General features: G+C 39.6%; 1 protein-coding gene across 3 annotated transcripts in view; it reads left to right on the forward strand.

Moving 5' to 3' along the window:
- lrrc4ca (leucine rich repeat containing 4C, genome duplicate a) overlaps window positions 1–22,986 on the forward strand; it is a 194,545-nt gene extending 171,559 nt beyond the window's left edge. For all 3 annotated transcript variants that reach the window (XM_074677980.1, XM_074677981.1, XM_074677979.1), the window contains 2 exons: window positions 764–837; window positions 18,061–22,986. In XM_074677980.1, the coding sequence (XP_074534081.1) occupies window positions 18,112–20,055 (1,944 nt within the window). In that variant the 5' untranslated portion in view covers window positions 764–837; window positions 18,061–18,111 and the 3' untranslated portion in view covers window positions 20,056–22,986. The remainder of the gene's footprint in view (window positions 1–763; window positions 838–18,060) is intronic.
- Window positions 22,987–24,804: the final 1,818 nt, after the last annotated feature.

Here is a 24,804-nt window from a genome sequence, read left to right on the forward strand (position 1 = left end):
TTTATAATGCAATTATTATGGAGAAACAGTACTCATTAAAACTCTACGTGAATGTGAAAGCAAAAGCCCTTATCTTAAAAGCAAGGATGGGGTCATGATAGGCCAACGCAATAATGTTCCGGTGGATCAAACACACTCTCAGTCCCTGCTTTGCACTAATGGATGGTGGGTGAGACAGGAAGCTTTATCTCCGTTTGCTTTTGTCCCCTATAATTTATTCAGCAGGGTCTGTCCTCTCTGTCATGTGTACATGTTGCTGTGTGTACAGGCTATGTGTGTGTGTGTGTGTGTGTGTGTGTGTGTGTGTGTGTGTGTGTGTGTGTGTGTGTGTGTGTGTGTGTGTGTGTTAATGTGCCAGGTCTTATGAGGCTTCATGGCTCTGACTGTCCCTTCGTCCCCAGGGAATGAGCTCTTCCGGCCTACAGCACAGCAGCAGAGTGGAAAGCTCTGTCTGTTAGATAGAGGTTCTCACTGCAATGAAAAATCAGCTTCAGCAGAGAGTGCTGAGGAAGCGGTTAAAAAGAAAACTAACAAGATGACTCAATGATTATTTAGAAACAGTAAAGAGAATTTGGAATTAGATGTACTCTATCCTGGGGGTTTAAAAATTGCTTTTTTTCGGTTGCTGAGTAGATGCATCATCATCTTTCCAAAACGGTGCATTATTCATGGGCTGCACTCAGAGTGGCCACAAACCATATCACTGCAAACCTGTTATCTGCTGTTAAGTATTCTCACAGTTTGCCTCTACTCTGTGTTTCAGGGACAGCTTTCTGGTGGATTGGAAGTTAACATGAGGATGAACAGAGCCTTTTGGAACAGTGATTGAACTGGCAGGTAAGAAATGAAAAAGACAGAACCAAAAACAGAAATCAGATCGGCAGTGGAACAAACAGAGGGACTCAACCTGGACCTGTTTGTCATGTTGGATATGAGATCAATCTTAACCCAAACTCTGACACACCAAGTCATATTCAGCCAGTGAAAAAAAAGGCTGGAGCCTCTGCTTCAGAGTGAATACACCTCGTTTTTTTCACTGTGTGTTCCCAGAAAACAGAGCCTTCCAGCCAAAATAAATCATCCTTATTATCTCAGCACACCACTGCTGCTACACTTCTCAAAGTGTGAGAACACAACACAGTCCAAAGGTGTCTAATTCTGGTGGATTGGAAACTATAAATCACCAGTGTGCTCCTCTGTTTGCTGCCGCATGTGGGCTGAGGTAAACTTCGGGCGCCCTGTGATTATGAAGGGGATTTAGCAAGCAAAGCAAACGAATGGCTAAATGAATCAACTGTGCACAATTGGCCTTATTTAACATGAATTATCCAAGCTTTGTCAGGACAAAAGTATCTCATACTTTTCTGGTTCAGTTATGTCTTTTTTGGCTTGTCACCTGGTCATACTTTGAGTATTTACTCACTCCTGAGATGAAGCAGCAGCTGCCTCTGGAGTTCGTAATGACATCCTTAGAGAAGTTCAGGGATCAGATAAATTCTAAACAATAAAGAATAATTGTTGGACCATAATTAAAGATATGGAAAAAATAATGTTCAGGAATACCTTGAAAGTAAAATAGTTTAATCCATGAAAAGTGAATAGTCTGTATTCCACGGAGGGTTCTTAGCAGTGCTGTGTCTTGTTTAATGCTAATTTTGTCAACATGGGACCATATGTGGGAGCAGCAGTGACACTATAGGGTGTACAGGGTGTTTTTAGAGCAACTTTAATTTCTTTAGATATTTTACGACCATGATCAATTAGTAAAGCAAACTGCTCCCATCAGATGAATAACCTTATAATTACACATGCACAATAATAATAAACAGATAGACAGGGTGTTATGGGTATGGTTCAGGCATCCTTGGAATCTTCCCAAACATAAATCAGCAACTTTGTGTCAACACGTTTTGAGGTTTTTGTATGAAATGGATGGTGTATGCACGCAGACTTTAACCCTTGAATTGTGCTTTTACTCAGGTAACTTCACCTGGTTATTAATAATAACAGACTGATCATAACTGTTTTAAATTTATATAATTGATATCTACTCTGTTACTTAAGGATGGGGCATTTTGAAGTAATGTGATTGATAGACAAGGACAGAGAAAGATTTCATGGGTCTTATAGGCTTTACCAGATCACAGCACAGCACTAAATTAGAAATGACATGCGGCTGCTTTTGTGCATGAGTGAGCCGACGGAGAAAATGGAGAGAAAGAACCATATAAGGTTACCGAAGTGGAAAAATAAGAGGAACTTTATGACTCTCAGCAGTACTTTTATGCTGGTACCTCTGCTCACACTGTTGGAAGTCTATTTTCACAAGACATTTCACCTTTGTGTCAGCCTGGTTTTTATTTTATTTTATTTTTTAGTAAGGTGCTAGAGTGCACACAGAAATGTGCCTCTGGTGTGAACAGCCCTGCTGCAGCTCATGCATGTAACTTCCACTACATGTCTTCTCCGCTTTTGGTGTGAACTACAGTTGCAGTCCAAGGCTGCTGCTTTTACTCACCACCACTGCTTCTACTTTGGCTGTTATGCAGCATGTCTGCACTGGATGTAGCTATGTTTTCATAATTTTACTGTCTATTACATTTTGATCTCCTTCCACTGTGAATTATTATGGAGTCATCACAAGTTCTTTAATCTTCCATCTTTAAACCTTTTTGATCCCTTGTGATACTTTGAAAAGTGATATAAAAAGTGGTGATTGTTGGATCTTCTTACAAAGCTGATGGGCATTCACCATATCTGAAATGGCCTTGACAGCTGCTTTTATGATTCACTCAGTTCAAAGCTCCTTTTAATGTGTGTTTTTTATCCCCCTTTACATTTACATCCAGCCCTAGTGATGGATATTTCTTATGGTTTTCTTCTAATAGAAGAAAAACCTACCTTTCAAAATCAGCCCCAACCCTACAGTTGAATAGTTGTTCATCCTTTACAATGAAAATATAAACCAAAAAAGATGCAGGTCATTTGTTTTCAGTTGTGTGAAAATTATGGAAACAGGAAATGATTGATCCGTTTTTCCACATTTCTTTATTGCTTCAAGGCCCCTGGGGTTACTAAGCCAGGGTATCGACAGTATCAGTGACAACAGATTGATATAGGAAACACAGAAATATGAGTAAAAACATCAAAGGCCTTTTTTTCATTTTAGTCTGTTTTTAGATTGGCCTGTTAGAGTATTCTCGTAACAGGAGGTCGCCAGACTCAGGCTCCACTTTTTGGGGGTCACATGCCAAAAAAAAATGGATGAACTGGATTACTTCTTGTGCACACCTTGTGTGTAAGCATCCATCATGGCAGTATTTAAGCTCCACATCTCACAACAGGGGGAGAATGAGGTACATTGATGAAATCAGTGGTAGAAATGAGTGTAGAGATTAATAATCAGGGTAAAACAGGGATTAATAATCTTTAATGAAACCTCCTTTTCAGGCTTTTAGAAGTGTATAATAATGCTAATTCCTTATCACTTCATGGAAATTGCTGAATTAATAACAATAGTTAAAAGTTCTCCATTTCAGTGCACATTTTTCATCACTGAGTGCCATTATATCAATAGATACTGCTGCTGTACTCACTGCTTTCCTGACTGTCAACCATCTCTCAGCACATCTTCTGTAGAGCTGACCTTCAGAGCAGCTGCTGTTACTCAGGTATACTGACACATCAATCAGGAAGACATTATAAGCATGTGTCCTTGAACACGTCAACACTGAACAGATGTTAAGAGCAGTCAGGTGTAGAAGTAGAACGTAGGTGTTTTGTTTGTGCCAACTTTCAGTGCTCCTCCTTTGGCTCATTGACCCGTTGCAGCAGTATTATTCAGCTCTGTGGTCTGCTGTAAAAAACCACAGCGGTTATTGACCCTGTTAATCTGTCATTAGGCTTCTGTGAGATTGCAAAAGTCTGCATAGATTACAAAGGAACAAGAATCCAACTCACATCCTCCCTGAATTAATTCACGTGTTCAATCTTAACTCTGAGCCTCACACTGTTAATTTTATTGTAATTTCCTGACACTGTAGCCTGAGGTTTTTTCTCCAGTTTGTAGATATCATCAGTGTGCTCCTCACGCTGCTCTTATCTCTCATGTTCCAGCCTGAAACGTAATCACACAGAGCGTGTTCTTCCTGGATGTCCGAGTTCGCAGCCTCAGAATGACCTCTGCATGCTGCGGTCACGCTCAAAGTGATGCATGCTAACCCTGACCTCAACCAGACACCGGTGACAGCTAGCTGGATTACAGACAGACCCCTCTATCTTGCATCCTTGAAGAGGAGTTAGCAGCCACTTCTGCCCACAGCCTCTCTGAAATGTTCACAGGGTAAAGAATGATTTTATCAATACCTCTTGTCACCCACGAGCCCCCATCACTAACAACTGCACTCTGTGAAAGCAGAGGGCTGTCACATACATGGCTTGTGAAAAGCACATGCAAGCACGAAGATACTCTCTGTTCGAAAATGTGTACAGATGGTGGATTTTTTTTAAAATAATAACAGTGGAATCAAGCATTGGCAGGAAGGACTGAAAGCTTATAAGGAAGACAGACAGTACAGTTGTTTTCATTCTTGTCTTTGCAGTACAGATATTTGTGTTGTTTATGCATGTGTTTGTTGAATGGTGAAAAGGTGCGAACACTTGCATCATGGATTTTAGTATCCCTGGGTGTCTATGTGCCTGCTTTAGCAGATGCACATGCATTTATCCTTGCATGTGTTTTCAAGGCCAGCACCCATAAACCAGCTCCTTGAAGGCCACCTCTGTCCAAAGAGGCCAACTTGAATTACTGCGGCTCATTTATCAGAAAAATGTGCTCCTCCGGGGGTCAGGCTCTGACTGAGGGGGAGGCCAATTGCTTTGTCTCTGTGTGGAACTGGCACGCACCTGGTTCTAAAATGTGATGCCCTGCAGTAAAGTTGCTCAGTCCTTATCTTGCCTCATCTAGTGACACACCATCGTCTCTGAAAGATACTCGAAGGTTGACTCACGAGTAGAGAATCATCCCTGTGCCTGCCTTGTTTAGACATAGAGACGCATAAGTCATTTTAAAGAGTGAGGTATTTTGTGTTTATATAAAGATGTGCTGAGGGAAGTAGTGGGGACAAAATCTGGCAGGTTACTCGTTACGTGACAGCAAGCTGTGACTCACAAGCTAAACTTAGTCACATGGAAAACTGCAAAAAAGAATCACTATCAGATCAGACTGAGTTCTCAGTAATGCTGTGAATCATCATAAAGTTTGACGCAGAGGTGTTCACACGTAGTAGAGAAGTGGTGTTTTGATTTACAACCATATTATTTTCTATTTTATCAATCCTGAACATGATTAATGTTACAAACATCAACAGGGAGGCAAAAAAGAAAGCAGTACATCGTATTAATCTGTTCCCAAAAAGTGTCAGGATGGTCAGGGCAGAGGCATTCGATATCACACTAACACAGGTGACAATCAAAGCAGCCAAAAAGTAACAATGAGAGAAACTGAAAAGCATGTGATGTTAAAAATCAAAGACTGTGTAACAACTAACAAAGCAATAAAATTTAAGGCCCATTTATGCTGCATCAGAATTCTGAAAGAAAGCCTTTGTGTCAAGTCACTGCTGTGACACATTTACAGTGAGTACTAAACATCCATACGCAGGGAGAAATTTTAGGCTGAGAACAAGCAAAAGTGTTGTTACTGAGTAATGAGCAAACGGATCACTACCTCCGTCTGTCATCAAATGATTTATGTAAGCTTTAATAACTAAATAAGTTCACTTAAGGTTGTTAATAATAAAAAAAAAAAGCTAATGAGCAGTTGGATAAACACACCAGTCTGTTGAAAATGAGATTATAAAGTACGGTGATGATTAAAAGTAAGCCTGCTTGGAGGCTATGTTCATTTGTAAAACTTGAGCGGAGTCTTTAATTACATGTTTCACCCTTCTGGTTACGTCTATAACATAATGAAACAAGGAAATGTTAAAAAGTATGCTTTGTGCTTTTCAGTCGCGCTGAAACATACTGGTCCCAACATAATTCTGCCAGCCAGTCTATGTGCATTTACTTTAAGAAGCTATCTGCATATTAAATCGTCTACAGGCATACCAGTTCAAACAGAACACTTACTCCTATCTGACATTATACAACAGTTCATTAGATGAGCTTGCATCTTTCTTTCCTAATGACCTTTTTTTCCCCGTCCTTTTCTTCCTCTTCTGTGTACTTTCCAATTCAGACTGAATGTTGATGTTAATGAGCTTTTGAAGGCCTTTTCTGCTCCTCTATTGTCGCACAAAACTCAACCTGTGAACTGAAAGTAATAAATGGAAATGATACAGCATCCAGAGCAAAGAGCTATACAAGTTTGTGTGTGTGTGTGTGTGTGTGTGTGTGTGTGTGTGTGTGTGTGTGTGTGTGTGTGTGTGTGTGTGTGTGTGTGTGTGTGTGTGTTTTCCTTTTTTTTTCCTATAAAGAAGGTTAAACATGTCGGTTATTACAAATATATTCTTTAATAGGTCAAAACTACTTAACAAGGTTAATTCATTTCTAAAAAATAAAGCTATGGCAGGGACAACCTGATTGCACTCCAATGAGTTCAATCTACAAAAAAAGTTTGTCACATTTCACCACTGCTTGTTGCCACTAATGCAACTACTATTCCGGTTTCTGTTTGCATTCTTAATTTTTGAACATTTTGATTAATATCTAGAGGCACGGGTGACTAATGCAAAAGCAAACCACGGCCCCACTATCTCTGTTATGGAAAAGAAAAGCAAAATCCTGTCCTGCGATGTAATCTGCAAAGTATTGTAGCTGACAAGTGCACCTATAAATCTTGGTTCATGCAGGATTAATGGACCTCTTAACAATTTGTAATTATTGCAGGTGCTGATTGTGTTTTCAATATGTTGTATATAAATTTTGGTTTGTGAATGTTCCAGAGCAGGTAATCAACCAAACATCAGACCATACAAGAGATCCTATGATAACATCAATCCAGTCAGAATCAGCATTTTATTTTGGGAGATAATATGGGGAGATTTTGGTTAAAAGTAGGGTCTGCAGGAATTTTCGTTACTTGTTAGTTAACACAAATTCAAACTGGGCTCCTCCTCCTTGGCTTAGTGCCAGCGGCAGCGTTCACCCACAGACTACATGAAAACAATCACTAGCCCAGCAACCACCTGCATCATTATGTTTCTACGTGTGAGAGACTCCAGAACTGTGCACCTGACTTGGCATGTTAGCTCAAAATGATCATGGGTATTTGACACATACCTGCTCAGTAGAAAGCCAACTCACGCCACTGTCATAGCTGCTCGCGATAGCTTCTTCCACCAGCTAATTAACACACAAAGTCACTTGCACTCGGGACACTCTGTGATTGGCTGATGAAACAATGCTTACTCTCTGCCCAGAAATGTCTGGTTGAAAATAATGAAGGCTAAGTTGGACATTGTAAGGGAAGGTTTAGACAGCAGTTTGGGTCCATTTAAGGCACATCCTTTTGCTACATAGTATTGCGTGGAGATCTTTTTGCAGAAACATCAAACTGAAACCAATAAAAAGATTCAGGTATCTAAAAGTGAGAGCAACAATCAAAAAACGTGTTTAATTTGTATTGCTTAAGACTCACCGAGGCCACAGACAGTTTTGACACCAGGAAACACTTTAAGTTGTGACATGTGTCTCCTTTGTGTTCAAAGGTGTGACAACTGCAAAGCTCAGTGTGGGAGGTTCGCTAAATGGCGCAAATGTTACCATGAGTCATCCCATAGAAGTCCTTTTCTCTTTGTCAAATGTTACATTTCATGGCTGGTTCAGTTTGAAGTGAATCATATCAAATTAGCAGGCTAACGCTACAACTCAACCATGAAGACCATAAAAATTGAAATGTTCAATTACATGTTGATTTTTACCCCAGGGGGCTGACAACAGCTGCTCCGGAGGGATGTGTGTTGGTTGTATGATGGCTACAGAATTTTCATTATAGAGTTTTGTTAACAGAACAGACAGTTCAGACCCCTGCACGGCCACCTGGTATAAGTTAAATTATAGCTAAAGCTTATTATTACAGCTCCTCTGTACTTTTGTCCCACAAATCACATTTATGTCAGGTTAAACACATCCTGTTGTGTGATTTCCCTTTCTCACTTCTACCTGACGACATCTCTCTGCTCAGCTGTTTGTAGGTTAAGTCCACAAAGTAGATGTTTAAAGCTTTATTCTTGGAAACCACTGCTGTATACAGTAGTTATAGAAAATAACCTGTTTGGTGGAAAGTGGTTAATATTTATTTCATAGATCACATGGCTCTTCACCCTTTCCTGCAAAAGATTGATTCTGGTGACTTCTGACTTCCTAATTATTGGTAGTTCTTAGAGGGACTGTTTTTCTTTTTTTTTTTTTTTTTTTTTTTTTTATTATTTTTATGTTTTAGATACTTATCTAAACTTAGGACAAGGCTGACAGCAGCATTGCATGCAGCCACCACTAAGCGTCTGTGAATACCGGGATTGCCCGATACTTTTTTATTAACTTTAGCACTTTAGCCTCACTGCCTTTACATCACAATGTGCCGCACCTTTACTAAGGAAGGAAGGAAGGAAGGAAGGAAGGAAGGAAGGAAGGAAGGAAGGAAGGAAGGAAACACTAAACCTTCTTTAGTATTTCACCAGTGGATGTTATAAAGATGAAAAAGGAAAGGAATTCTGGACTTCTATTGTACTGTAACTTCCTTGTTCCAAATTTCTAGCAGCAAATGCTGCTTAAATTCACAGTGTGTTAGATGAATCAAATCAGTTTCACCATCTTGTTATGGATGAGGCAGACAAGCTGTGAGTGGAAGCATGTCAGGCTGTGGGCAGGGGAGCAGCTGTCAGTTTGTCTCACTTGGCTAGTTAGCACCAATTCAAAGTACTCGGCTTGTCTGTTTCGCTTGGCTGGGGAAAACAAAAGACACTGAAAAGAGCTACAGTATGACCATCTTCAGTTTTTTCTCTCTTAACATTTCTGAACACTTCATTTGGCAGTGGCTTAAAATGTGTAGCACGGTGGTCTGAATCTGCAGCTGAGGGAGTTTGGGGTAGTGGCACACATTTTTTACTGAACCACACATGATGGGGTTAGAAAGTGTCCCTGCTCATAGAATATTGAATGATGTACTTCCATAAAACTGGGTTTTGAACATAAAACTTCGCTTCTTGAGGCTCATTGTGGGATTTTTGATTGCACAGTTTGCAAAACAAGTTTGACATGACGGTTATGCAAGTCCTAACCTGTATTTTCACATTCTACATTAAAATGTGTATTCAGGGGCTGTTGGTGCCTCAGAATAGGGTCTTGTTTGCAGTGTTCATAATTTAGTGACCAGGTTAAAAAAACACTCTTAAGATTTCACACCATAAGGGTTTTTTTTTTTTTTTTTTTTTTTTCTGAAAGGCTCGAGTTCATGAGTTGTGATGTGTCTGGTGACAGCTTCAGAAACGGTCTCCTCTATAAATTCATCAATACTTTATGTTATTATGAAACTTCCAGGGCCTGTAATTAGAGGAGCTAAATGAGCTAACATCAGTGACAGTGCTGCTTGTACACCTTAAGCCTGGGTTGTACTTCTACCTCTCTTTTGACTCTTCACCACAGTAGTTATATTGGAGTTCATCTATGTTTCCAATGATCATTACTAAGAGGAACAGAGAGAGAGGCTTTGGAGGAGAATGGATGCACAGAAATTCTGGGAATGTTATAACACAGGAAACTTGGAGAAGGATTTGAATTGAATTCTAGATTTTATGGATGTCATGATCCGTTTTTGGAGGGTTTGTGTATTTTAGGGTTTAGGGTTTTCTTGGGTTTCACTTGTTTTCTTGTGTATTTTGACTTTCTTGGAAAATTATTCTGTGATTCTCGTCTCGTGTTTCCCTGTGTTTGGTCTAGTTCTCCATGTTTTTCCCTCTTGGTTGACTGCTCCTCATGTGTTTCACCTGTGTCTTGTTTCTCACCTAGGTTGATTGTCCCTGTGCCTTTATGGTCTCTGTGGTCTTGTACACACATAGCAGGGTATTTTTTAAGATAACAAATTCAAATCATTATTTTCTATTTATTTGATGCCACTGTTTTATTGATGACAGTTTATAATTTTTGAAAATGTTTTCTTTTTTTTTGATCACTGTTTGTTGTCCCATCTTTTTTCAGTTTCAACTTTCTGTCACTCGTTTGGTGTTGAGGGGAGGATTTGGAGGGTAGGGCTGGAAGGACACAATTTGCATGTTATTCTGTTTTTTTTTTTCTTGAAAATATCACACAACTTCTGCAGGAGACACACACCAGTTCCTGTCATTGCCTCGAGGGCAGGATTTTCTGCCTCAACGCAAGAGAAACTGTTGGTATAAATGGTGGTAAAATGCTGTTGCTCCATATAACTACATACGTTTCATGATAGATGCACTACAGAGGTCTACCTCCATCCATTCAATTAATGGTTTGTACAGTAAGTCGATGCTGGGTGGTTTGAGATAAAGAAAGGGGAGAGAAGGCTTGTGATGAATGTGGTGGGTATCCCTCCCACACTGGACTGGAATCCATGAAGGATTCTGGTTTATATTTGGAATTGTTGTAAGATTCCTGGCAGTAATATGCAGTGGCCTGATTTGATTTATATCTCATTAGTCTCTTCTCTCCCCTCCCCTTTCTCTCTTTATTTCTCCAGCCTACATGCTGACCTTCCTTTGTCGTATCCTCACTTCACATCGCTCATCGTCCATTTCGTTCTTGCCACACAGTGTGAGAGATAAAAATTCTTTCAGTCACTCTTCACCATGAAGTTCATATTCAGCATGCACTCAAGCATCGACCAAATGATTAAAACCTTAGGCAGCTTCTGTCTTTTTTTGTTGCCACCATTGAAACAAGGCCACAAATGTGTTTGTGAAGACTTCAGGCAGGAGATGTTTGTTGACCCTGGAAAAAGAGCGGGGAAGAAAATCACTCAGTGCATTTTGACAAGCTGTGGCGTCACCAGGCTTATTTTAGGAACCTTGAGCCCCAGTAGAATTTCCAATAGCCCTGCTAAATAATTAATGTGGCTTTTTCTGGCTGATTTATAATGCAGAAAATATGTTACATTCTACAGGATTGCTCCAAAAAAGGGGGATAATAACAGAATTTGGTGGAAACTGTGTACCTTGGTTTCTAGATAACAATAATTATAATAATGATATATATATATCCATGTGGTGAAACATGCATCTTATAAAAGCACAATGTTTGCAGGCAAGTCCAGTATAAGTAATCCATTACTATTGTGCTTATTTTTACATCCTATATCAAGTGAACAAACTGCTCTACTGTGTCACACAAATACAGAGCCTCTGCATATCTGCATCACAATGCTCCTACACCCAATTTTCCATTGGGCTATACAAACGCCTCTGGCAAAAACTGTCAAGTGTGTGTCATGTTACACCCACGAAAATACGTGATAGTCACATAGTGCTATTATGAGTTCCCAAGAGAAACTGTAATATATGCACATTTAAGCTCTGGTAGAGGCTTTAGGTAATAAACTCTCAGAGTCTCTCCAAATGAGGATTTTATGCGACCTAATGTTGCTATTTGACTTCTTCCAATGATGGTGTTGAGCAGGCTAAGTTTTGAGGAGTGTTGAAATCTTGTCAGAGTTAAAAAACAGCAATGTTCTTTCAGTTGGTTTATTCTCTAATCTGAAACATATGGTGCAGTCTCTTGACTAACTCTGAATCTATCCGTGAAGCCTTGACATGGTCACGAATGTTCTTCGAGTGACAAAAAGAGACAAGCAATAAGCATTTCAGTGAAAAGCACATGCACTGTTTTTACACTGTAGGGGTATTGATTCGTTGTGTCAAGAGCAAAAAGATGAGTCCCTTGTTTCTTCACCTGCCAAAGTAAATCCCCATTAGTTACCTGTAAGTGGTTTAATGGCAGAGCCTCATGAGGCTTTTCTGGGAACCGGAGTAAAAGGCCTTTTGATGGAACTGCAGCCAGATTCATGAGTAATAGGGCACACATGGGTCTATAATGACACATTCATTTGTTCTGTCAATTCACTTGATTCATAACAGGCCACATTTTATTTACAATGATGTCCACAGAATTCAAAATGTATGCTTAAACTTTTCAACTTTACAACTACTGACCAGAGTATTTTCTAATGTTTGAAATGGATGATTCACCCATTTTAACATTTTGTTTCAAATCAAGGCTGCTCAATGTGTCATTGAGTGTGTCTGTAATACAAAACAAAAACTGTGATGTCCCTTAGCTTTAAATCAACCAGAGTTAAATTTGAACTCCATGATGGTTAACTTAAAACTGCTGTGAGGAGTTAAAAGTCAATCATGACACAGACTGAATATAATTCTGTCACCTCAACAAAAGCGAATTTGACTGTCATCACACGATTCATTGTTTAGATCATATTAGTACCAGAAATTATTGGTGCAAGGTAGGGGGTTAAGCTAAGTGATAGATCAGAGACTAGAAAAAAAAGGGGTATACGTTATTTTTACACTTTGCACCCAAAGATGAGTGCACCTCTTTGCCAATGGGGCGCCAATTCCATCCGGCTACTCTAATAAAAGGCTTTAGTAAATGTTTGATAAACTATTTTACTGCCACCAGTGACATTACAGGAGCTCTAAGCTGTAGCTACTAAAAACACACCAATTTTGATTTTATATGGATGACTCAGAGTTATCCATCTTTTTTTAAAGATAAAGTAGTACTGTGATTCAGCATTCAAGACTCTTTCTTATATAACTGTTTGATTCTTAAATCATTTTTAAAATGTTTCCTAAATTAAAAAAAAAAAAAAAAAAGTTTAAAATATTTTCTTATCCTGGCAATTTTAATGGATAATAAATGAAGTGTTGTGTTTTTAAAAGACAGCTGCATTTATTCATTAGGCTGTTTGGAGGAAGGGTGGACTCAGTGTGAGATTTTCCGGTCATTAACTTGAAATAAATTCAGAAATAGTACAGATCTTGCTCTGTAATGTGATCTGGGTCAGTCTTTAGTTCTCTCGAGCAGGGAAAAGACACAGTAGGCAGTTTGTGATCTTTTAAGATTGAAGTTTTGAAATGCTTTTTTTCCTCACCAAGTCTTGTTTTCTAATCACTCTTAATCTAATTCCCTCAATGCACACAAGGATCCAATTTTCCACCTTTCATTGTCAGTGGGAGAGTGTACTTTCTTGCTTTGTATATAATTTTTTTTTTTTCTGTGGCCATAATTTTGGCTCTGCTCTGCTGATTCATTGTTTATCTTCTCCTGGTTTGATCCGATGAAAAGGATGAGAACAAAGGGGAAAACGGCACGGGGATTCCTTATCAGAGAGAGAGAAAGTTATTAACAAATCCACTTCAGTAAAATATCTATCTATCTATCTATCTATCTATCTATCTATCTATCTATCTATCTATCTATCTATCTATCTATCTATCTATCTATCTATCATCTTTGTTTGTTTATTTATTTTTTTTGTTCATTTAATATTTGTGTGCATGTGTGTGGTGTGATTTTTTCTGAAACAGAAATATGCACCTTGGCCACCTTTCAGTCTATTTCAATGTACTCCAGACAGGGTCAGTAAAAAGAAATCCATTTTTCTTTCTGAATTTTATCACAGTCAAAAGAGTTTTTGCGAGATTTTATTTCCTGACACAACAAAAGCTGCCCTAATGGGCTGAGATTTTCAGCCTGCTGTGTGGTCCTAGTCAAATTTGCCCGGTTCTTTGCTTGAACACACATTTTTGCTCCACCCTCAGGCTTTGGCTGCTTTGAATCTGAATTTTATAATTGCAGAATAAATGGAGTCAGTAATCAAGCTATTAATCAGTAGTTACAGTAATAGCCTGCTCGTTGTGGAGTGAAGAACTCTGTGATAGATTAGGCTGCATGCTGAACATGAGAGGCAGAAATTATGTAATCCCACAACAGCATTCACATATAAAATTAATTCTATTTTGCCAAACAGAATCACAAGAAGACTCGTCTCAAAGTGCTCAAGTGCTCGCTTGCTTGGTTACTTTGAATGATCATTCAAACTTGTAAAAACAGAGAGGATTGGTAGTTCTTAACATTTCAATCCCCAAAAGAAACGTAGTGCTTGGATTAGTATCACACAAACTGCTATCCATTGACTGCAGAAAGTATTTAGAGCAAACTTAGGATGCACACATCCAGCATATGTTCTGTTTTGTTTTGTTTTTTGTTTGTTTTTTTAAATTATTTTTGGGGTTTTTTATTCCTCTAATCAGAGAGGAGGAGACAGTGGATAGAGCAGGAAACAGAGACTGACAAGCAGGATAAAGGCCACAGGCTGGATTCAAACCCGGGCTGCCCATGTGAAGGCTAACTACATTGACCGATAGGCTGTCTGCACTCCATTAGATTCAACTCTTTAAGTCCTGTTACCAGTACCTCTGCCTGGGCTTTGGTATTGGATGACACTGATCTGATATCTGATACCAGTATGAATGTAACATTCTATTTTCTTTATTGCTCTCCTCACAGTTATCTTCCATCATACTTACTTTAAAGGGACTGTGAGGACTTTCTGGGTGATCTTGAAAAAACCTCACTTCTAGATATATGCTTTATTACTGTGAGCAGGGCTAAATATAGAACTGGCTATAAACAACAGTTTAAACCTACAAAGTTTGCTTATTATCACGTGTCAAACAACAGCGCTACATAACTGTTGATAAATATATCACTGTGTTGCATTTGGTGAAGTTGTCTGACACAAAGACATGTGGTGCTAAAATGATTTGATCTCCAGTCATCTGTCAAAACAGACACAACCCTTGTTAAGAGTCATATCATCACGGCAGTGTGCAGGTGGTCCCAGCCAAAGATGTTGCTGCTGTCCACTTTAAACTGGTAGCCCTCACAGTCCCTTTAAGCTCTAACTAGTAAAAATGCACCAACCTAACAGCATTAATGAAGCATTACACAGGCATGGTTGTAACACAGAAAAGCACAGAACTGGGTTGAATAGACATCTGGTCTTCTTTTTTTTGCTGATATTTGTTCTGACTTCTTGAGTATGTATTGATACCAGGAAGGATTGGTGCATGCCTTGGCCAAACTCTGTGAGGAAGCTAATAAATAGGTTTGATCATATCCCACACGTTTAAAAATGCAAACTCTCAACTGCTTGAAGAACTGTCTCAGTTAGTCATTAAGTTGAGAGGGGTCCCTGTGTTAATGTTGACCACAGATAACTTTTAGAGCAACAGAGAGACCTGTCAGCTAGCAGTTTTATCAGAACAGTGTAGTACAGCTTTATCTTTGGTCAAAGAGTTTGCATTCATTGTGGCTGAAAATGATGACACTGTTAGGCCCTCTGTGTCCACAGATATCTGAATTACACCCTGCACCATCTCAGACTTCTTGTGTAAACTGTCAAAGTATAAATCCCTCTCTCAGAGTACTACTGTGAAAGATGAGAAACTGACTGTCTCTCATTTTGCTGCACAAATGATGAGGTGCTTGAGGTCAGCAGCCAAAAGCAGGTCTTTCTTACTCACACTGCTGGCTCATCTCTGCCTGTGAGCAGTTTGGAGCACATGTGAAAGGGTTTGTTTGTTTGTTTTTACTATGTAACAGTAACTTTCTTACAATATATCTATATCAAAAGTGGGCTGGGCCTGGGTTCTTCCAGACCCGGTTCTGGTACAGTGTTTGAAAGGTTTACATTATTTTAAGTTTGTAAGAAGCGTTGGAAAACTTTTGGATCTAAAATAAAATTGACAGTTGTATTTGTCCAAATTCTCTTAGTGCTGAATAAGGTTGAGCCTTTGTTTTTTTTTTGTTTTTTTTTGTTTTTTTTTTTCAATGGCAAATAATAATTCTTACAGTAGCTGTCTCAGTTTTAAACACAGACAGCTGCAAGTTTATTCCTCCTAACTTCATTTTTTATTTTATCTCCGTATTCACATTGATTTCCTGAATGCACTCCAGTTTCCACCCACATTCAAAACATTCAGGTCAGGTAGATTAAAGACTATAAATGTTTCTCTATATCTGTGTTAGTTCTGTGACTCACTTCAGACCTGCCTAAAGTGTTTCCGAGAGAGGAGGCAAAAACAGCCTCTGTGACAGTAATGATGAATCATGTGAAGGGATGACATCAAGCAAAATATGAGGGAGATGTCACTGCTCCCTCATGTTTTGGGAGAGCAAAACCATGGCTCCACTCACCTCACTGACTGGCTGCCAGAGCTTGTAGTTTAGGGATTCTCCCCCTCGCCCTGTTGACTTTGCAGAATTCTCTTTTTAGGGAGTTAAGAAATGGATGTATAAGTTTGTGGTGTTGCCATGGAATATTATTTGTTTGCTGAAGACATTACAGCTTGCAGCGTTTGGGTCTTCAGCTGTAAAATGACACTAACGTTGCCCCTCTCTGCCATCATGCAGCCACCGGTGTCTCAGCCAGAAACCATCTACTGTCTACCTGTCTACTAACAGTCCAAAATGCAGCAACTTGACTTTACAAAAAAAAAAAAAAAAAAAATTGAAAGAAAGAAAAGAACAGAACAAAAAAGGAAATGTGTCCACATCACTCCAACTTTAGCTGACCCACACTGTCTGCCTGTTGCTTTTAGGATTGTTTTGGTCTCATCCAAGGCCCAAAACTGACTTGGGCCTCACTTCTGAGTTTTTATCACTGTATGAACCTGCGTGCAGTCTGAGATCCTCCGACAGTGCTCTACTGGCTGTCCCAAATTCTAGATTAAAGACCAAGTGTGATAGAGCTTTCTCTGTGAGAGCCCCCAGACTTTGGAAAAAGCCTGCCAATGGTGATCAAACTTGCACAAGCAGTTCCCTGTTTTATTTCTCTACTGAAAACCTATTTTTTTATGGAAAAAAAGTTTTTATTTTGTGATTTTTTCTGATTTGTGTCTCACTTTTTTTTTTTGCCTTTATGGATCTATGTTATTGCTAATGAATCAATCTTGATAGATATGTATGCCCAAAGAAGAGTTGAAGTTTGAGATTTCATATGAGAAATCTTTAATAAACTCCATCCAGAAACATTATTCTCAGCTTACACCACATGACTTGTTCATTAATGCACGTCTGCTGGAAATTTAATTCAATCTGAAGCACCATTTCAATAATTTAGACATACTTAGGGCTATGACATTCACTTGCAGAGATTTTTCACTGATGCGTGCTGATTTGCAGTCATTTTTTTAAGCACAGCTTCTGTGACAGTTTATGACTCTTAAATTTTTAGGTTTCTGCTTTTCAAGTGATTTTTTTTTTATTTCAAGGTTTACTTCAACGAATAGCACTGTCGCTTCACTGTCTCCTGTTTCTGCTTATCATTTATAATGTATGACTTGCACATTCCTAAAATTGTGAGTCACTATGCAACCATAAAGATGAGGGGATACTTGGGTGATTGAGCAGAAAAAAAGAGGAAAACATTAAAGACAAAAAAAAAAGTCAATGAGCATGTGTCATTCAGTTAAACTTAAAAGCTGCTATAGCATCGTTTCACTGTCAGTATTCCCAGTTTCCCCGCTCGATGCAATAAAGTTGTACAAGTTTCTAAAGTCTGTATTGGCTGGTTTCTTCGACATTTCAGTCACATTTATGCCTTTGAGAAACTGTAGGTCATGTTCAGATGTCTTCAGGTATCTTGGCTCATTTGAAGGTCTGACGGATGGTGAGCTCTCTTATTATTTATGTCCCCCCAGTCTAAAATATAAATCACACAACTTGGCAGACATTGCTGCTTTTCTTCCCTACTTTCTTCCTCACGCAAAGACACAGCACTGATCTCTTTGTCTCCATAGTGATTTTATCTCATGTGACAAAGACTGAGAGAGTGAAAGGGGCACAGCATGCACCCAAAGAAAACTTTGGAGAAGATCTCATGTAAAATATTTATTGGTTGAACTTCTAATATGCAACGTTTTGGTAATGCAGTGATAAGGATAAGGATAAGAAGAGTGGTTGTCTAACATATCTCCTTTTCTTTTCTCTCTTCTTTCCATACAGTGTGCCAGAATCCTCTTTCCAAAGAGTGGACGACCAGTCAATGAATTATGAATGTTAAACAAGATGACCTCCTCTCAGCAGCAGCAGATGATGCGAGGTCCTAGGTGGAATCGGGCCTTGTCCGACCCTTTGTTTGTGCTGCTCCTGGCCCTCCAGCTGCTCGTGGTGGCAGGGCTGGTACGTGCTCAGACGTGCCCCTCCGTCTGCTCCTGCAGTAACCAATTCAGCAAAGTCATCTGCACCAGACGAGGCCTGCGGGAAGTCCCTGATGGCATCTCGACCAACACACGCTACCTGAATCTACAAGAAAATCTCATCCAGGTCATAAAGGTGGACAGCTTCAAGCACCTTAGACATTTGGAGATTCTGCAGCTGAGCAAAAACCACATACGCAAAATTGAGCTGGGAGCCTTCAATGGACTGGCCAGCCTCAATACCCTGGAGCTTTTTGATAATCGCCTCACTACTATCCCAAATGGGGCATTTGAGTACCTGTCCAAACTAAAGGAGCTTTGGCTGAGAAATAACCCCATAGAGAGCATTCCCTCCTATGCTTTCAATAGAGTGCCCTCGTTGAGGCGGTTGGACCTTGGGGAGCTCAAACGGCTCTCTTACATCTCTGAGGGAGCATTTGAAGGGTTGAGCAATCTGCGCTACTTAAATCTGGGAATGTGCAATCTGAAGGAAATTCCCAACCTTATTCCCCTGGTGAAGCTGGATGAACTGGAGATGTCAGGGAACCAGCTATCTGTCATCCGGCCTGGCTCTTTTAAAGGGCTTATCCATTTGCAGAAGCTGTGGATGATGCATGCCCAGATCCAGACCATCGAAAGAAACTCTTTTGATGATCTGCAGTCTTTAGTGGAGCTTAATCTAGCCCATAATAACCTTACCCTTTTGCCCCATGATCTTTTCACACCTTTACATCACCTGGAGAGAGTGCACTTGCACCACAACCCGTGGAATTGTAACTGTGACATCCTTTGGCTAAGCTGGTGGCTTAAGGAGATGGTTCCAGCAAACACCAGCTGCTGTGCACGCTGCAGCTCACCGTCCCACCATAAGGGGCGATACATTGGCGAGTTGGACCAGAACTACTTTCACTGTTATGCTCCTGTTATTGTGGAGCCTCCTGCAGATCTAAATGTGACAGAGGGGAGTGCCGCAGAGTTAAGATGCAGAGCCAGCTCCTTGACATCTGTAAGCTGGATTACACCCAATGGCTCCATCATGACACACGGTGCATACAAGATCAGAATCTCTGTTCTCAACGATGGCACTCTGAACTTCACCAATGTTACCATGCAGGACACAGGCACGTATACATGTATGGTTAGTAACTCTGCAGGTAACACAACAGCATCTGCAACGCTCAATGTGTCATCCACAGAGAACAGCAGTTTCAGCTACTTCACCACAGTCACAGTGGAGACCATAGAGACGCCGCATAATGAAGGCTACACAACTACAGTGCAGCAGAAGGTGGGCCCCACTCCCTCTGCTGGAACATGGGAGTCTGTGTCACCCACTTCTACAACCACCACGACAGTCCGGACGCCACTCACCACACGCGCCACAGAGAAGACGTACACAATCCCTGTCACGGAGCCAGTAGGAGAGGGCTCACTGAACGGCCTGGATGAGGTAATGAAGACCACCAAGATCATCATTGGCTGCTTTGTTGCAATCACACTCATGGCAGCGGTCATGCTGATCATCTTCTACAAGATGCGTAAGCAGCACCACCAGCAGAACCACCATGCACCCACACGCACTATTGAGATCATCAATGTGGATGAGGACTGTGTAACAGGAGGCCCGGGCATGGAGGGCCACCTGACTCTGCCTCCTCTTGAGCACGAGCACCTCAACCACTATAACACTTATAAGACTGCATACAACCATGCCACTATCAACTCCATACACAGCTCAGTGCACGAACCTTTGTTAATTCGGGCCAGCTCAAAAGACAACGTACAAGAGACCCAAATCTAAAACTTTTTTTTCAAACATGAGACACTATAAAACTGAAGGAATTGAATAAAAACATGTCTGACTGGACAATACTGACAACTGGTTGTGAGGACTATGGCTCAAACACAGAGGACTGTGGCTCATGTGTTGGGCAAATCAGTTGCTGGTGATGTGTATTCAATGACTTTGGAAATTAGGGTATGTCTACTGTTTCAAAAAGTGTCTTTACAAAACAGAAGTTATTTATTTAAGAAAAAAAAACTATCGTGGTTAAATCAAGAAAAACTGTATTCTGCAATTATTTTTTCAGCACTTATTTCATGTTTGTTTTTTTCTCTTTCTCTTCTTGTTTCACGGGGTTGGTTTACTAATATGCCTTTCGACTTTGTGTGAAGAAATCCTTCGAAGCAAAACTCCAGAAGCAAATTAATGTTCCTTTCTGGGTAAAATGCAGACTTGAGATGAGATGAGATGAGAGAGTAACCTCATTCTGCCCATGTCAATCAAAGGAATCTAGAGCACATTAGTGATGTTCTCCAGCTGTGAAGGGATGATATCTTTCGTGACCACCTGTAACCGAGATGAACCAACACGTGAGGAAAGATTTGATCCTAATTTTATCACATTAGCATTAGGCTCTGTTGAGGGAAAATTTCCTGCATTTTGCTATTATAGCTAAATTAAAATGTATTGATTATCTAGGAAAGAAGCTCACATCTGTCTTTATGTTCCTAGTGTATTATACAAATACTATTTGATACCTTGTTCCCACTTGTTTCAAGTTAAGTTGCAAGTCAAGCTGTTTTATCTCCTGATCGTAATAAAGAGCATTATATTAATTGCATTAAGACCGATTGGATTTAAGGGATGCAGGAGCAGAACTAATCAACATCACTCTGATCTGAACTTTGAAAAGATGTAAAGATCAGAAAGATTGCAAAAAAAAGTAGATCTTAGAGTGTTGGAAAAAGCACGCTAGCTAAAATTGTTTCAATTATTATTATGGCCTTCCCTTTTGCCCTGCAGTGCTTTGTGCTGTTGCATATGAAGATAAGAGCTTTGAAGCCACCTTTTCATGCTGGGAGCTCCTACCTCGTCTGCAGTACTGTGGGACTGAGTGCTGTCAGAGTCCCACTGATGAGCCCAGAAAAGAGCATAAACCCTTTATGCAGCTGTCTGATCACATTGCCCGTCATCTGTGTGCCACGCTCTCACGTGGGCAGTGTCTGGCAGCCCCACATTCACACCCTGCCCCTGCCAACCACAGGACTTGGCCCCAGAGCAGCAGGAGGCTGCAGAAGCCTCTGCAGGAGGCTTTAGAGGGTGGATATGTGGGATCCGGCATCAACCAGATGTTTGGGAAGCACCTGCCTCTTTCCTCCTCTCCCTTAGCTTCAACACAATTTTCCATTTTAATTGATGTGCCCAAGGGCTGTGGATGGACACAGCAGAGGTTAGAAAGACATCTGTCAGGTCCAACAACGAGTGAGATGTTCCAGGTTTTGTTTTAGATAAATTAGAGCAAGTTGTGCTTCATTTAAAAAGGGCAAAAATTATGCTATTAACTTTTTTTTTTAATTTCAGTTTTATATTTCTGATTACTCAAGGTGTTGCTGATGACAATTACCAAACAAAAACCACCACTCGTGGTAAGTAGTGAACAGCAGCAACATGAGACTTTAAAATAAAAACTATTGTTGGTACAGAGCACATGATTTTCTTTTGCCATGGATAGAGAGTGGATAAAGAGTTGAGAGCTGTGATTGGTGGTCTTTGTACTTTATTTTTATTCTCTCTCAAATATCTTTGGATGAATTATTCCTACCAAAAACTTAAACCTCAAAGACAAATGAAACACCTCCCTTACACTGTTACATTAATACATTTTTCAATGACATGAGTGAGAAGATGAAGATTTTTTCACGGTATCACATGACTAGCCAAAAAAAGGCACTAAATTAACAATAAGATAAAAGTCTTAAGCCCTATTCACAGTGGAGAAGCATCACCTGGGGTTTTTCTGTTGTATGTGATAGAATAATTGCATAGATTAGACATGTGAGCAATCTGTGAGTGTAATCTGCTGGATAAATACTCTGCAGTGAATTGCCTTCTTATTTCATTAAATACAGGGCTAATTGGATTATATTAGTCCCCTGTGAAAGTCCATATCCTGAGACATTTTGCTGTATATTTCAAGGGTAAGGTTACAGTAATGTGAATGAGAGTTTTACACAAATTGAAATGCAAATTCTGGGTTGTAGCAGTTATGAGTGTGTGTATTAAGATCTGTTCACTAAAAATCTGGAGATTGCTTTCGTGAGAGAAACACTTTTTTCCACTTTGAATGTGCTGCACACAACACGGATGTGGTTGTTAGATTCCTTATTAACATGAGGTCCCCAAGTACAATTAGTTCAGACTAAATGACTTAACTTTTTACTCCATATTGAACTTTTTTTTTTTCTCACCTGGACACTATTTATCTCATAATTGCACTTCTGTGGAGTTTGGAACTTTTGTAAACCATAGAATGGCCTGGTTTTGTGTCATTTAGTCTGTGTTTGGATTCCTAGTGGTGGGATGTGGATCACATTTCTACTCTGTTTATGTAAGAGAGTGTAACCATCCTCCTTTTTTGCCTTTAGTTGAAGGTAAACTGTCTGAAAATTTAAATCGTAAATTTGTTACATTTTAGTCCAGCTGTCTCATGTATGTAAGATATCTAAATATTTTGGTCAATATTTTTTTTTCTCCACATTCTTTTTTTTTTTTTTCATTTTTGAGATTGAATGCTGTTCTAGTGGTAGATTTATATAAAAACACATTTTGAGAATAAAACAAAAACAAAAATTTTTAAATTTTGATTTTACATGTGCAAACAACCTGTTCTAAAAGTGCAAAAACAGAAACATGATGTAAAAGAATACCAGATTGATTTTCATGTAAGCATTCTTTGATAACCTTTAAAAGATATGGAGATCGATTATAGAGACCAGAGTTTGTAGTACATACACAAAATATGGTTAAAATAAACTATTGTTGTTTTTCTGTATTGTCTGATTCTTGTTTTCATGCAGTGACACACAGGGATTAATAAAACACACTGACTGACACACTGAGGCCTGTAATCTGAAGACTATGCTGCAATACATTGTTTGCTCCTCAACATACACACTTTTTATCAGTGCTTCATTAAAAAAAAAAAAAAGGATTTTGATTCTAAATTTAAACCAAATAATACGATTTCAGACTTGTTTAGTTCCTTATTCAAGTCTAATATCTCTATAGTGTATGTGTTACATCCATTGTGTGGTGGGCATGCTTCATACAGTTGCTTTTACGCTTCAAAAATGGATCTGGGCTGAAGTGAGTTTCAATGAAAGTTGTCTTGTTTGACTTAATATCAGCTACATTAACTTTTAGCATTCCAGAAAAATCTTAGCTTATTACAAAATTTCAAAGACAAAATGCGTGGCTTATCCCCTCTTCCCCCAATAAGCAGGGGAAGAGGGGGCAGCTGTGGAAGGAGAATTCAACGACCATCTCCTTTGTTTTCTTGACGTTGATGCAGATGTTGTTCTCACCACACCAATTCACAAGGTGTTTCACCTCCTCTCTGTACTCAGACTCATTGTTGATTGTGATGCGTCCCACCACTGAAGTGTTGTCTGCACACTACACAATATGACATCTTGGGTGTTTTGTGAAGCAGTAAGCAGAGTGAACAGGAGGGGGCTCAGCACACAGCCCTGGAGGGAGCCAGTGCTGAAGGTGATAGAAAAGGAGAGGGTGTTGTGGATCCTGATGGTCTGCAGTCTTTTGCTCAGAAAGTCCAGGACCCAGTTCCCCAGTGAGGGACTCAATCCTAGGTGGGTCCATGGTGAGGTCTACAGGCTTCTTTAATGTGGGCTATGACCAGCTCCTCAAAGCACTTCATAACCCACAGGACAGGGGCTACGGGGTGATAGTCATTCAGGCCTGTCGCTGGAGATCTTAGGGATGAGGATGATGGAGGTAGTCTCACCTAGGGATGAGTGCTAACTGAAGAGAGAAGGCTGACTAAAGTAGCAGGAACCAGTTCAATTAATTTGCTCAATGTACCTTTGCTGTAAGAACACATTAACACCCACAAACATACAGCAGCTATGTAATAATAAACACAACTCATTAACAATCAGTCATCAGTATCTGTACTGTTCACAGAATGTTTCTGACCTCTCTTCCAGATTTGTCAATCAAACAGCATGTATTCTATTTATTTTCAATTCTCCTGCTTGAGTAGCTTCAGCTTTTTTTCTTTTTTTTTTTTTGTAAAAATCTTTCACATCAGAGTTTGATATGGGTTTCTTACTTTGTGTCTGTTTGTTTCACTTACATTCTAGTTCCAAAGACATCTTCTCAAAGATGCAATTTACCAACCATTCCAAGAAGATTATGGGACAAGACAAGAAGTCGAAAAGATGTAGAGAAGAAGTAGGATTTAAATAGGAAAGGCATTCACAAGTGCTGAAGAGAGATACCAGACCATCGGTCTCATATCTAATGCAACTTCAGGAGTTATTTAAACTCCTGGTGTTATTCTTTGAACAGAATTAAGAGCACATACTGCATAACATTAGGAATATTTTTGGTAATCCATTGTCTCTTCATGCCATATCTTGAGTACTCGTCTTTCTGATGCAGCAGAACTGAAAGAGTTTGCTTGAGAGGAGTTAATAAAGTTAAACATCACGAGATTTGTATCATATTCTGAGCAGATTACAGCAC

Source organism: Halichoeres trimaculatus, unplaced genomic scaffold (genome assembly GCF_033239565.1).
Source record: "Halichoeres trimaculatus isolate MK-OKI-2021-1 unplaced genomic scaffold, fHalTri1.1 fHalTri1_scaffold_10, whole genome shotgun sequence".
NCBI classification, from domain to species: domain Eukaryota; kingdom Metazoa; phylum Chordata; class Actinopteri; order Labriformes; family Labridae; genus Halichoeres; species Halichoeres trimaculatus.